The sequence below is a fragment of the Polyergus mexicanus genome, unplaced genomic scaffold (assembly GCF_030449975.1).
Source record: "Polyergus mexicanus isolate NDT 795.1 unplaced genomic scaffold, iyPolMexi1.0 SCAF_105, whole genome shotgun sequence".
Classification (NCBI taxonomy): domain Eukaryota; kingdom Metazoa; phylum Arthropoda; class Insecta; order Hymenoptera; family Formicidae; genus Polyergus; species Polyergus mexicanus.
Window position 1 is genome coordinate 1 of NW_027223425.1, and position 14,737 is coordinate 14,737.

The 14,737-nt window shown below is 32.1% G+C and overlaps 1 protein-coding gene across 1 annotated transcript; it reads left to right on the top strand.

Annotated features, from left to right (window-relative positions):
• Positions 1-117: 117 nt before the first annotated feature.
• On the top strand, positions 118-6,420 carry LOC138944168 (fatty acid synthase-like). Its single transcript, XM_070315082.1, has 8 exons — positions 118-696; positions 827-1,071; positions 1,304-1,994; positions 3,559-4,387; positions 4,590-5,065; positions 5,202-5,453; positions 6,004-6,255; positions 6,328-6,420. Exons 1-8 carry the CDS (start codon positions 181-183, stop codon positions 6,418-6,420), a joined length of 3,354 nt encoding a protein of 1,117 aa, XP_070171183.1. The 5' UTR covers positions 118-180.
• The last annotated feature ends 8,317 nt before the right edge of the window (positions 6,421-14,737 follow it).

A 14,737-nucleotide genomic window follows, 5' to 3' on the forward strand; every position in this document is an offset into this window, starting at 1 on the left:
AAGCAGTGGTATCAACGCAGAGTACTACATAAGCGATTCAAAGATATCACCTTGCCTGACAATATTTCTACAATAGAATTTGATGAACTGACAGAAAATCAAAATTGTTTGATGATTATAGGTTTTGGAATTTTAACAAAAAATAAAAACGAATTATACGAACAATTATTATCTGTCATAATGTCAAAGGGATTTCTTCTAACATTCGAAGAGTTGGATGCTATTTATGATTACTCATGTCTGGATAAGTATGGGTTAAAAGTAATTTTGGAAAAATGCACCAACGATAAGACAATTATATTATTAAGAAAAATCCACAATATTAAGAGGAATGAGCAGATTGTGCTTGTAAACAATTATGAATTCTCATGGATAGACAGACTTAAATCATTCATGAACGTAGAAAATGAAATTACGAGAATTATAATCGTCGCAGAAGGGGACTTCGATTGCGGACTAATCGGCCTTGTAAATTGTTTACGAAAAGAACCAGGTGGTAAAATGATTAGAGGTGTATTTATTCAAGATAAAGATGCGCCTATTTTTTCATTGCAAGAATCGTTGTACATGAAACAACTACAACTGGATTTACCCATCAATGTTATACGTTCTGGTAGCATTTGGGGTTCTTATAGATATTTTCCATTACCATTACTACAACCGAAACTCGTACAGAGTGCTTATGTTTCTCAAATGGTACGTCAAAAAGATTCAGTATTTAAGAAAAATTTCAATAATGTTTTGTGATATTTTTACTTATAAATTAAGTAATGATTTACTGTAATTTTAATAGGATTAAAATAATCGTTATATTTATTTATTTTAGGTGCGAGGTAATCTCAGCACTCTTTGTTGGGTGCAAAACAGAATATCTATGATCAACAGTGACGAAGAAAATTTGATAAGAATAGTCTATGCGTCTATCAATTTTAAAGATATCATGATAGCTAAAGGTAGACTCATTTCGACTTGTGTTGGATCTTTCGAACGAAATAATAGCTTTTTAATCGGAATGGAATTTGTTGGTTTTAATAAAAATGGACAAAGAATAATGGGATTGTGTTCAAATGGGTAAGATAGTAAGATAGGTCACGCACAGATGTTAATTAATATATTTTTAGTAAATAAACTGTTTAACATATTTTTTTTATTTAAGTTAATGAAGCTTTTGATGAAATAAAAAAAAAATGAAAAATTATTATATTTTGCATGTTTTTTTTTTATATATAGAATATCATTGAAAATAAAAAAATTTTTTAAATGTAACTTTAATATAATAAATAATATAAATCATTATTTTTAGGTTTGCAAATATTTGCGTAGCTGATAAATATTTCAATTGGATCATACCTGACGAGTGGACAATGGAAGACGCTGCGACGGTTCCTTATGTATATACCACTTGCTATTATGCTTTGTATTTGAAAGGTAAAATGAAGAAAGGCGACAAAGTATTAATTCATTCTGGTACGGGAGGCATTGGTCAAGCAGCAATTAATCTTGCACTTAACCAAGGTTGCGAAGTATTTACAACGGTTGGAAGTATCGAGAAACAATATTTTATAAAAAAAACATTTCCTTCTATTCCCGAGGATCATATCGGAAACTCTCGAGATACAAGTTTTGAACAAATAGTTATCCAGAAGACGGAGGGTCGCGGAGTAGATATCGTATTGAATTCTTTAGCTGAAGAAAAACTGCAAGCATCCATCCGTTGCTTAGCAAAGGGTGGTCGTTTCCTCGAAATTGGAAAGTTTGATATGATTTCCAATAGTCCTTTAGAAATATTTGCATTCTCAAAAGGCATTAGTTTCCATAGTGTAATATTGGATAATTCTTTTTATGACAGACCAGAAAGTAAGATAATATTGTCGAATAAACTAATAGAAGGTTTAAAGAAAGGAGTTATCAAACCATTGTGCAGAAAAGTCTTTGAAAGAGATGAAATAGAAGCTGCGTTTAGATATATGGCTGCTGGAAAGCATATTGGCAAGGTATGATCATTTTTTGATATACGTACAATAGAGATATACGTACAATATATATATATATATAGTTGTTCAAGATTGAAATGTTGAATTTAATCGATAAATTTAAACTGTAAATTCAACCGACAAATCTGAACGGTAAGAGCCGAAATCAAAACACGAGCGAGGGTACATACAACACCGTCGATCAGCCGATCAACGCGTGATCGCGTGATATTCGAAATGAAAAACTGTGACAAACAGCTGGATCTCGAAGGTTTGACGTCGAAAAAACCCTGTTATTCCCACCGGCAGAGCACGAGTTTCCGCGGTCTGTCGATTTAGTCTGCCTGTAACGACGTTTCTAGCCGGTCGACGTTCATCGAGCTCGATCAACTTTCTTTCTCTATTCTCGCTCGTATCGGAGTTACAGTGGTTTACTCGTCTCAATTCCGAATTGTCTCGCATCCGATCGCGCACATATTCTCACGGCGGTCAATTCGGGAAAATCTCACAGTCTGCCGCTGGTCGACGATTCGAGCTGGTCGATAGCAATCGATCATTATTTCTCGTGTCGTATTCTCGCTCGTGTCGTGTCGCGGTACTCATAGACCATTCGCGCTGCTGTTGTTACTTTCGCTCGTGTAATTTATGCTTGTGTAGTTCGTTCGCGCATTTCTTATCGTTTAATTCGCTCGTGTCGTATGCGCTTTCGTCACTCTCGTTGTAAATTCTCAACTGACCTTCTAGCATACGATCGAGCATCGAACTCAGTGCGAAAGACGCCTCATTGTCTGTATTATTACCTGCTCTATAATTATTGAGTTTGTGATTGTTAATTGTTTGGAGTCCGAGAGTCGACGCTCGTTATCCGCATTGCGAATGTTCTCTGCCTCGCGCTAAATTCCATCCGGCGTCCGCGTGCAAGATTTCTGTTCTCGCGAGAGTTTCTAGCAAGAAGCTCTTAATCAAGATTTTCGAACCGCGAAAAAGGGGCAGTAATTAACAGGACAATTTGAAGATTTCCGTCGGAATCGCGGAATACGTGCCGTCGCTCGCTCCTATTATTCTAAATAAAACGAATAGTTAAAACAATCTGCACTCGAGTCTTTTCTGAACTCTCCTTGTCCTCCAGCGGATCTACGGATTCGCGTTACACACCGCTTCTCGCTCATCTCTGAGCGTCTCTTACAGTTTCGGGCGATCTCGTCGAGGTCGACTCCCGAACAATAGTTTTGTTTTCTTTATGTTATCGTTTATATTACAAATTGATAAAAACTGTCTTCGTTTTTTGTTTATGATATATATATATATATATATATATATATATATATATATATATATATATATATATATATTAATGTATATATATCATAAACAAGAAACAAAGACAGTTTTTATCAATTTGTAATATAAAAGATAAGGTAAAGAGAACAAAAACTGTGTGCCCTTTTTTGAGAATTTAATAGTAACAAGAAACGAACATATATATACAAAAATATTGTTTTATATTTTGAAATATATATATATATATATGTATATATATTTCAAAATATGAAACAATATCCTAATAAATTAATATTATTTGCAGATAATGATAAAAATTCATAAAGAAGATGAACTCTTGGATGCACCTATACTCGCACATCCCCGATACTACTGCCTGGAACATAAATGCTACATCGTTTTAGGTGGTCTAGGTGGTTTTGGTCTAGAATTAATTGATTGGTTGATTTTACGTGGTGCAAAAAATCTTGTAGTGACCTCGCGAACTGGAATAAGGAACGGGTATCAGCGATCAAGAGTAACATTATGGCAATCTTATGGTATAAATGTACAAATCGTTAGAGCTATTGATACTTCGAGATATAAAGACTGCGAATCTATATTAAAATTTGCCGAAGAACAAGGTCCTGTGGATGCTATATTCAATCTCGCAGTTGTATTGAAAGATGCCATATTCAAGAATCAGTCCCCACAAACATTCGAAGAATCTTTCGTGTCAAAGGCATGGACGACGAAAAAGATGGACGAATTATCGAGAACAATTTGCACTCAACTTCGTCATTTTGTCGTTTTTTCTTCCGGTTCATGCGGAAGAGGTAACGCAGGCCAAACAAATTACGGGATGGCAAATTCCGTAATGGAAAGAATTTGTGAAAGAAGAATGAAAGAAGGTTTACATAGTTTGGCTATACAGTGGGGACCAATTGGTGGAGTTGGGCTTGTTGCAGATGTACAAGAAAATGACAAAGAAATTGTTATTGAAGGTATATTGCAACAAAGAATATCCTCTTGTTTGGACACATTAGAAATATTTTTACTACAAGATCGGCCAATCGTAAGCAGCATGGTTGTTGCTGAGAAAAAAAATTCTAGTCAAGCAATGAATCCACTTGAAGCGGTTGCAAATATTATAGGTGAGTTTATAAACAATTGTAATATAAAAAGTTTGTGACAAAACATTTATAGGAAGTAAATTTTTATTCAATAATGTTATTAAAAATATATTATATTGATGTAACAAAGTGCATTAAAGAATATACAAGAAATGTAAGATTGTTGTTAAAATGAAATAATGTCTGATTAAAAATATATCGAAATATATAATTTTTTAAATAGGATTGAAAAATATAAATATAGTGGCACCAAATGTATTACTAACTGAGCTAGGCATGGATTCAATGATAGCGGTAGAAATTCAACAGACATTGGCGAGAGAATTTGATATTTTATTGACAGAACAAGATATTAAAAATCTCAGTTTTGCTGCACTTAGAAAAATGACAAATGCAATCAAGCTAGACAAGATGTACGATGCTACTGAAGCTGCTACAAATAATTTGGACGGTCTCGAAATATTGACACGAAAACTTAAGGATTCTGATTTCAATCCAGATATTTATGTAGAACTTGATACAAAAAGGGACGTTGCTGGAAACATAATATTCCTTATACCAGGACTCGACGGATCTGCAAGCGTATATAAATTGATAGAATCGAAAATTAAATCTTTGGCGATATGTTTGCAACACGGTGCACTTTATATGCCGGATGTTGCTCATTCAATAATGAAATCAGCAGCATATCTTCTGCCTGTATGTAATTATAAAATAATCTATTTGAAATCGTTACTTAAATTGCTGAGTATTTAAACAATAATATTTGATTATACACACGCTTTCACGCTTTTTTTACGTACTATTTTATATATGCTTATGTTTATTTTTTTAGTACATAATGGAGAAAATGGAAGATCAAAAAGAATTTTTAATAGTGGGTTATTCATTTGGATCCTTAATTGCTATTGAGTTAGCAAGATTATTAGAAGCTAAGAATTTCGTTGGACGGTTATTACTTATAGATGGAGCTCCTGATTGGTTAAAATTTTTGATTGAATTTCCTAATTATGCTTCACAACAAGAACTACAAAATGCCATTCTACTTCATTTCATGAAAATGTATCTCGAATCTGACAATGAAATGGTTAGTCAATTATTAAGACCACATTATGATTTTTTACTACGAAAATGGTTTATGTATAATTGAGTTCATATACAATATTAATGAAAGAGTATAGAAAATTATTTATTAAAATATTTAAATATAGTTCTGAAAGTCTTATATGCATTTTTATATGATAAAATACCTTTTACCTTATATAAGGTAATATCTTATTTATATATAATACAAATTATAGGAGCTTTGAAAGACTTGATTAAATGGTTTTCAATGAGTAAGAAAGAATGATAATAATGACAGTATATAAGAATTATACAATATTTACAATGATTGAAATATAATGTTTATTTTTTGAGCATATGTAAAATGGATATTAAATTGAAACAGTAATCCTTGATTACAAATTATTGCTAATAATTAAAAGATAAAATAATTTGACTTACGTAGTTCAAAAATAGAGGAAAACTAATTAAGTAATAAGAGTACAAACATGTGAAAATACAGTCTCAATTTTAAATGTAGATTACCATTTTATTATTATTTACATAAAATACAATACATATATTATTTACAGTCTGCGTTAGAGCTGAATAAGTGCAGTATATGGGAGGAAAAATTAGAACTATTTACTGCTCACTTTTCGGAGAAGGTCAATGTATTAAATGTTGAAAATCAAAAATTCTTATGTACAACAGTTTACCATCATCTAATGGCTGTACAAGATTATGATATATCTTTATTGCCACCTTTAAAATCATCTATAATATTGTTAAAACCTATATTTACGCCTATCACTTTTCCTGAAGAGGATTATGGTTTACATAAGGTAAACTTTTGATTAAAGAGTAACATATTTTATCATTTTTATGATATTTTTTACAAGAGAAATTATTTTTAGGTTACTGAAGGTGCAGTGAAAATACATTACGTACAAGGTTCTCATATTACAATGATGGGCAAAGTAGCATCATTTATTAACGAAGAATTCTAAAATAAATAGCTCTGTATCAATATTAAATTATCACTTAAACAATATTAATGGAAAAATTATATAATTAAATAAAATTTGTAAAAATGTGAATACTTAAAAGTATTTCGCAAAATGAAAGTTAGATCTATATATATTTGTTTATATGAGTATGCTGTATGTTCGGTAATAACTGTGTCACGGGTCCCACTGTACACTACGGGTTGGACCGAGTAGGGAAGTTTTCTACCATTTTGCCATAATTAACGAGAAATTAATTTTAAAAAATTGTCTAATCTGTGCGAGTATAAGTATGCAGCGAAAAAAACATTCCACTTTTACACGATTGCTAAACGCATACATAATTAAACTTGATTATTAATTAATTATTGATTGCTGGATTATTAATTTCAGTGTGTTTTAGCGCACAGAAATTATTGGGAAAATCACATAATGCAAGAGAAGTTTTCTATTCGGTTTAATTTGATTTACTTATACAAAAGTGCTGGTAATACACAATTATGCTTATACGCATCAATATATATATATGATTATGCTTTTATACATATTCAAGATCTAAAAGAAAAAAAATCCAGAAAACAGGAAGAAAAATTTATTACTAGCTTACAATGTCCAAAATAATTATTTCACAATTATGTTTGAAATTAAAAGCAGACAATTCTAGCAAAAATAGAATTCTATAAAACTAACTAATGATGACTGCGACTTATGCTAGAGAGAAGAATATGATATTTTACAATATCGGTGAAGAAGAGATACATAAATATATTCTAGAAATATATTCTACATACAATTCTTACTATTTCTTAATGGATTAAATTGTTTTTTAAAACTGCATGTATTACATGAATAATCCTGCACACATAAGAGCATATACGAATTATTTTATATAAAACCATATACGCTAATGATTTATTTATAATAAATAAATAATCGGTGCATATGCTCTTATGAAAAATAACTAGATACATATGTAAGCTCTTTATGAAATAACTTAATTCGTTGAAAAACGGCAAGAATTGTATGTACATAGAATACATTTATAGAATATATTGTTTTAGTTTTAATATAAATATAGGGTTCAAAATTATTAATCTAACTTAAATATTACAACAAATTTGCTAATATAAAGAAATGTCTATTAAGAATGGGATATAATGGCCCAATAAGAGCCCAGCGCAGTATTAGGGACGCATATAAATTTATTGTAAAAATAACTCAATGTAACATAAATAAGCGTAGAACGGACGTTTCGGTTAATATTTTAGCTATCATCAGCGCACGGATTAAAATTAAAATTAACCGGAAGATAAATCGTTAAAAAATCCAATCAATATTCATTAACTTACGAATATGTAAGTAATGAAGAAATTGACCATCCTATCTGTTACGTCCTGGCGATTCCACGATTCCTTCCTTCCGCAAAGTGTCGGCGATGATCGTCGATTGGTGAGACAAACGAAACGCTCAGTAAACAGACCAACGTAAAAAGTCGGTGATGAAACCATGCCGGTTTCCTCAAGATAATATAAAATTTTCTAACAAAATACCCAACAAACACAACTGCATCAATAACAATATAAAAGTTTCTAACGAAATACCCAACAAACACAGCTGCATCTATAATAATAAACATTTTTCAACAAATATTCAATAAACGCACCTACACCAATAGCAATAAAAATTATCATAGAAAAATAAGACCTTTTCCTAATCTGAACACGTGCAAGGACTCTTCGAACGAATGTCTTACTCATCAATGGACGATCACCACGGGTAAAACGTGAAAAGTAGAAGAAACACCCCGCCTAACCAAGATACTGGCACATTTTTAATTTGCTAAGATCGAAAAATCCTCACTTCTGCGCAAATTTAGTTCGTCAAAGTTTTGGAAGATTCCCACTCTTAGAATTAGAATACGCCCAAAAAAGAAGATTATAAAAAGAGAACTCGCAAACACATCACGCACTATTTCTCCGGTCTTCAACTTCACGCAGTCTTACTCTGTGCTTTTGCACCGTAATTCGCGAATTAGGCACTTGTGCCACTAGTGTCTTTACTTGGCATCATCTCCAGGTCAACCACGAATCGAACATCAGGCTGCCGATATTAGACACAGAGCGAAACATCGTACAAATTTGCTACCCCTCTACCTCTGAATTACTATTTAAAAAAGTAAATTTAATTGAATAAAAAGAGTGTTTATATATGTACGACCCAACTGGCAATTTATTGTTCGATTGTTAACACAACCATATTTCGACCATATTTCAGAATTTAAAAGTAAACATCTCTTTTTATAGTAACAGCGTTAACCATAGAATCGAAAGTATTACGAAAAATTACCGTTATAAATTATTGAATTAAGAAATCAAAGACCTTAATTTTAATCTAAATTACTTGCGTGCTAAAATTAGAAAGACGGGAAAAAGACTTTTTGATGGTCTACCACGTGATTTGGTGCTTAGATTTTTTGACCTTAATAAACACAAGATTTTGGCATTTAACCGTAAGATTAAGAATAATTTAATTAAAAAATTTCGTAATTTGACCTTTAGACACAACATTGTTGTTAATCCGTTCGGTAATATAGACAACTCACGATGGTTGGTTAACATCAGCAGTAAGAATATTCCTGAGAGGATTTTCGAGCTTTTAAGCCTTGGTGATAACTTCGGTCTACCGTTGCATCAATCTCATAAAAAGGACCGTATTAGTATTGTACTTGAGACTGTGAAAAATTTAGAAACCAACTACCGTCACATTCCGTATGAACTAATCGAGACAACTAGAATCTCAGTTGCAAATGCTCTCGAGAGATTCTTACGTAGAAATAAACATATTAACCTTTCAGACAGATACATTCTGAAGGGATTCTCTCTCTGTAAGGATTTTTTATAGGATTTAATAACGATGATATTTTCGTTACTAGGGCAGATAAAGGTCAAGTTACAGTAGTTATGGATAAGAAAGATTACTTTGAAAAAATGGAATCTATATTAAATGACCAATCTACGTACAAAAAATTGATCAAAGATTCTAATTAGACAGTAAACTGACAAAATAAATTTACTTGTTAAATCTTGGCGCAATAACGGTTTAATAGATGTGTCCACGTGCAAACATTTAAACATTACTAACGGTAATTTGCCACGATGTTACGGATTGCCCAAGATTCATAAAACTGGTTTTCCATTACGTATTATAGTATCATCACTGAACAGCCCGTTGTATAATGTATCGAAGTTCATTCATGATATTTTACATAATTCTAATTTGCAACCTAAATCTCATATTAAAGATGGCTGGTCATTTGCTGCCGCTATGAAGAATAAACTTATTAATGATGACGAAATAATGATTTAACTTGACGTTTCTGCATTATTTACTAATATTCCTAAACAGTTAGTTTTGCGCGCTATCGAGAAACGTTGGAATGACCGCTCCGAATACAAATTTTAACTTGCTTCAGTTTTTATATGCAGTGGAAATTGTTTTAGATTCGACTAGTTTTTCTTTTAATGGACAGTTTTATGAGCAGATCTTTGGCAGTTCTATGGGATCTCCTCTATCATCTATTTTGGCAGATATTGTGATGGACGATTTGGAGACACATTGTTTGAGTTTGTTGAATTTTATTATTCCTGTTTATTATAAATACGTGGATGATATCTTTGCCATCGTTCCCCGTGCAAAGGTAGACGAGATTAAGTTGGTTTTCAACAGTTATCACCAACACTTAAAATTCACGCATGAAACAGAGTCGGACTCATGTATTAATTTTTTGGACACCACTGTTATCCGCTTTAATGGAAAAATTTTAACTAATTGGTATAGAAAACCTACTTGTTCCAACAGATATATTAATTTTTATTCCAACCATCCTTTTAAATATAAACTGAACATCATTTTTAATCTTGTTGATCATGCTATTTTATTGTCTGACGATCAGTTTCATGGTAAAAATATTGATGTCGTGAAACGGATTTTACTCAATAATTGTTTTCCGAGACACGTTGTAAACCGTTATGTTTGTAAGAGACTTAATTTTTTGAAACACCGTGGTGATGTTACTCCGAGCACTGAGGAAAATAATGTAGACAAGCCCTCTTACATTACATTACCTTTTATTGAAGGTTTGAGCGACAGTATCGGTCGGTTTTTTAAGGATATGGATTTTAATGTTGTCTACAATGTACCTACAAAATTAAACTCATTGATTAAACGTGGTAAGGAAGTGCTGCCTATTAGTAATAGAACGGAAGTCGTTTATAGAATAAATTGCAAAAACTGTAGTGCTTCATATATTGGTCAAACGAAAGGACATTTAGCTACCCGCGTCAAGGAACATTTTAATAACATAAAAATGCACGCTAGTAATCTTTCGGTAATTAGTAAACACAAATTAGAATTTGATCATAACTTCGATTGGTCAACGCCTGATATCCTGCATACTGAAAAACATGTAAGAAAGAGAGAAATAGCTGAAATGTTCTTTATTAAAAAATATGACAACATTGTTAACTCTCAAAAGGACACAGAGAATTTAAATAACATATACGATAGATTAATAAAGGTCGTTTAGTCTTTCTCGGTATCTTAAATAGAGAGGTTGACACAGTGTGTCATTATGACATAGCGACTTTTTTCTCTTTCAACTTTAACTAATGCAGATAAATTTGTTTATTTCATTTTTGTAACGGGATTATCATTATTTAATATTGTAATTTTAGTTCACTTGATAAGGACCAAAACCATATGGTCGAAACGTTGTGTTAACAATCGAACAATAAATTGCCAGTTGGGTCATACATATATAAACAATTTAATTTATCTACTGGCGACATCTCAAAATTAAACATCAATTAATTGAATAATATTTCTTTTCCTCCTTTTTGTCTCGTTTCTTATTTAAATCAAAACATTCTAACGAATGTCTCATTCCTTTAAATCATCAATCCGTTCCGGCGATAAGTCTTAGGAAGTTTCAACTTCTGATCTTAATCTAACACGTATGCGAGTGACCAATTTTATACTTCTGACCGTTATTAACATATACATTTATTTACTTATACTTATTGATTTTGATTTTATTTTTTTTTATCCTTTAATCAAATACATTTTCATATTGTATAATATTAACCAGTCGGAGCACCTAAATGTTAACGATAGAATCTTTTCCTTGCACTCTGACTGATGCCCTCCGTATTAATGTAACACCCGTGAATTAAAACACACACACACACACACACACGCGCGCGCGCGCTCATTCACCGAGAAATTAAAATCAATAATGTTGAGGTTTTACCAGCAGTGAAGAGTACACAATTATTAGTTTTAATGAAATATACGTTTACTATATTTTAATACAAATGTTCTAATGTTGTAATATTCGAAAAGAAATATTAAAAAGACTTGGACTCGTTACAAAAAGGGATCGCTCTGTTATTACAAGACTGACTGCGCACACACGTCTGTTCTATTTCGCACAATCATGACCTATATATATTTCGATTTGTGCCCTCTATTGTTGGTTGAGATAATACTGCTTATATTCGCGCTTTAATTCAAATTGAGATTATCTCATCCAACATTTCCCTTTAATCTCAATGTTATCTTTAATAAACAAAATTAACTTATAAATACAGTTTTACAATTATTAATGTGATCCTACTGCACTATCATATCTCTGAATTTTCTAAATTTTATTGTACCTAGCGGCTTTGTAAAAATATTGGCAATTTGATCGCTAATATTACAATATACAATGTTGATATTATTTTCCTTAACCTTCTCGCTTATGAAGTGAAATCGCACGTCTATATGTTTCGACCTTTGATTAAATATTCCAGTTTTAATAAGCTTGATAGCACTTTGATTATCGATACACATTTCAACATTTACAGTTTTACCAATTAATTCTTCCAATATGCTTTTTAAAAATAATAATTCTTTACAACAATCAGCGGCCGAAATGAATTCTGCTTCTGTGCTTGACAATGCTACAATAGGTTGTTTACGTGATGCCCAACTTATAGGACCTCCGCAAAATTCTATTATATACCCTGATGTACTTTTTCTAGTCTCTACATCACCTACATAGTCCGCATCGCAAAACGCTCTAAGTGTTTGTACATTTCCTTTATTATTGTATGTTATTCCTAAATGCTTAGTTCCCTGTAAATATCTTAGAACTCTCTTAATATTAATTATGTCTATATCTGAAGGATTCTGTGTATTTCTACTGTTATACGTTACTGCATAACTCAGGTCTGGTCTGGTTTTGGCTGTGAGATAGAGTAGGCTTCCCACGGCTTCTCTAAAAGGGAAAGATTTCATCCCGCTTCCTCCACTGCTTACTTCTGTGTTAGCTAATATCGATGTGTCCACTGATTTTGCATTGCTCATCCCATATGTTTCTAGTACTTTCTCCGAGTAGTTATTTTGATTGAGTTTGATGCCTTCTTGCCACTTTTCTATCTCTAAACCTAAAAAAGAGCTTGGATTGTTATTAAATGTTATATCAAATACATTTTTTAGTTTCAGGAGTAAGTTTCTTAAATCTTGTGCGTTTTTCCCAAATAGTATCCCATCATCTACATGGATTGCTAAGAGTGCTGAATTATCTTCTCTCTTGAAGATGCATTTCTCTGTGAGCAATTGTTTTAAACCATATTTTTTTAGTGTTTCCGTGAATTTCTTATTCCAGCTGTTTGATGCTTGTTTAAGACCATATAAAGCCTTTTTTAGTTTACAAATCTTGTTTTTCCTTTCCTTATATCCTTCTGGTAGATGCATGAATATTTCCTCTTCTAATTCTATATAGAGAAAAACAGTTTTTACGTCAAATTTTATAAAATTCCAGTTGTTATGTGCCGCCAATGCAAATAGCATTCTTAATGCAGCACTATTTACCACGGGACTGTACAATTTCTCATAATCTATATTCTTTCCTTGTTCGCATCCTCTTGCAACAAGTCTTGCTTTATATTTGCCATCTTCTTTAATTTGGAAAACCCATCTACTTGTTAAACATTTTTTTCCTTTTGCTTCTTTAGCCTCGACTAATTCCCAGGTTTTATTCTTGTTTAATGAATCTTTCTCTTCTTGTATAGCTCTCATCCATTTCCTTTTATCATTACTGCTCATTGCTTCTTCATATGTCAGATATGCATAATCATTGTATCTGTCCGGGAATTTTTTTATCCTTTGAGATCTCCTTGGTGTGTTTTCTGTTTGCTCTTCTATGCTATCATTGTTATCTATCATTGTTCTGTTCTCCTCATCTTCTTCTTCTTCGGAGTCTTCTTCAGCAGTTTCCATATCTTCTTCATTGTCGCTTAAAATTTCTTCATCATCATCTAGATCTTCTTCATGTTGTATGTGTATTTTATTTTTCTTTCTTTCTATCAAGTCTTTATTCTTGTCCTTTTCTATTGCGTATTCACTTTCTTTCTCTATGAAATGTACTTCTCTTGAGACTATTATTTTCATCTTTTCTGAATCCCATAATCGATATCCTGTTTGCGTATAGCCAACAAATTTCATGGTTTTACTTCTGTTGTCTAATTTTCTAAGCTGTCTTAATTCTTTCGCATATGCTGTGCAACCAAAGACTCTCAAATGTTTCAAGTTAGGTTTTTCACCGTTCCACATCTCATATGCTGTTTGTGTATTTACTCTTGTCGGACTTCTGTTGTGTAGATACGCAGCAACTCTCACTGCTTCTCCCCATAGCATTTTGTTTTCTTCTTTTCCTGTAATCATAGCTCTAGTTTTTTCAATTAACGTTCTGTTTAGTCGTTCAGCCTTTCCGTTTAATTGAGGGGTGTACGGTGGAGTATAATTTATGAATATACCTTTATTTTTACACCAAGTTTTTAATTCTCTGCTAGTATATTCTTTACCATTATCACAACGTATCTCTTTAGTTTTTCTGTTCCATTTTACTTCTGCTTGTGTTATATATTCTTTTAGTTTTCCGTACACTTCTCCTTTTCCTTCCATTAGATAGACTGTTACATAATTAGTATAATCGTCTAAGAAGGTAACAAAATACCTGTTTCTGTCCCATGTCTCCGGAGTGATTGGTCCACAAACATCTGTATGTATAATTTCCAATGGTCGTGTAGCTCTCTTTCTTTGATCTCCGAAAGGTATTCTTGTATGGTTTGCTTGTATGCAGGTCTCACAATTCGATAGTTGTTCTACAATTTCTTCCTTTTTTAATTTAATACCTTCAGACAATTTAAGCAATTTGACCATATTATTTGTGCCTAAATGATCTAATCTTTCGTGCCATAGTTTTACTAAGGATTTT